Source organism: Trypanosoma theileri, assembly GCF_002087225.1.
Source record: "Trypanosoma theileri isolate Edinburgh chromosome Unknown TM35_Tth_23_V1, whole genome shotgun sequence".
In the NCBI taxonomy this organism is placed as follows: domain Eukaryota; phylum Euglenozoa; class Kinetoplastea; order Trypanosomatida; family Trypanosomatidae; genus Trypanosoma; species Trypanosoma theileri.
The window spans coordinates 456,543-456,867 of record NW_021639865.1 but is presented as its reverse complement, the minus strand read 5'-3'; the positions used below and the strand labels follow the sequence as shown (position 1 = coordinate 456,867).

General features: G+C 40.9%; 1 protein-coding gene across 1 annotated transcript; it reads right to left on the bottom strand.

Annotated features, from left to right (window-relative positions):
* On the bottom strand, positions 1 to 300 carry TM35_000232700 (putative retrotransposon hot spot (RHS) protein; the record flags this gene model as incomplete). Its single annotated transcript, XM_029027510.1, has 1 exon — positions 1 to 300. A coding segment is annotated over one exon (300 nt), but the record flags the coding sequence as incomplete, so codon positions are not given.
* Positions 301 to 325: the final 25 nt, after the last annotated feature.

Below are 325 nucleotides of genomic sequence, written 5' to 3'. Positions count from 1 at the left end.
AGGAGGCAGTGAAAGTGGTGCTTCTTTCTTCTTCCCAGCCACATCATAGATTATGTATCCCCTTTTTTCTTTATTTTCTTTACCTTGTTTAAAGAAATCCTCTACAACACTTACTGCCATTTCTTCTTTTTTGTACCAAGTCACCTTTCCACCATCACTCTTCTTTTCAAACAGATAGGCCATACCCCTAATGAAGTACGCAACCACTGGGAGTTTTTCTGCATTGTAGTGCAATAGTTGGTAGAGGAGGAATGAACCAGCCGCAAAGGACTTGCCAATTCCAGGCGTTCCAATTAACACATATGGAGTGAGTTTCTTCTTAGCA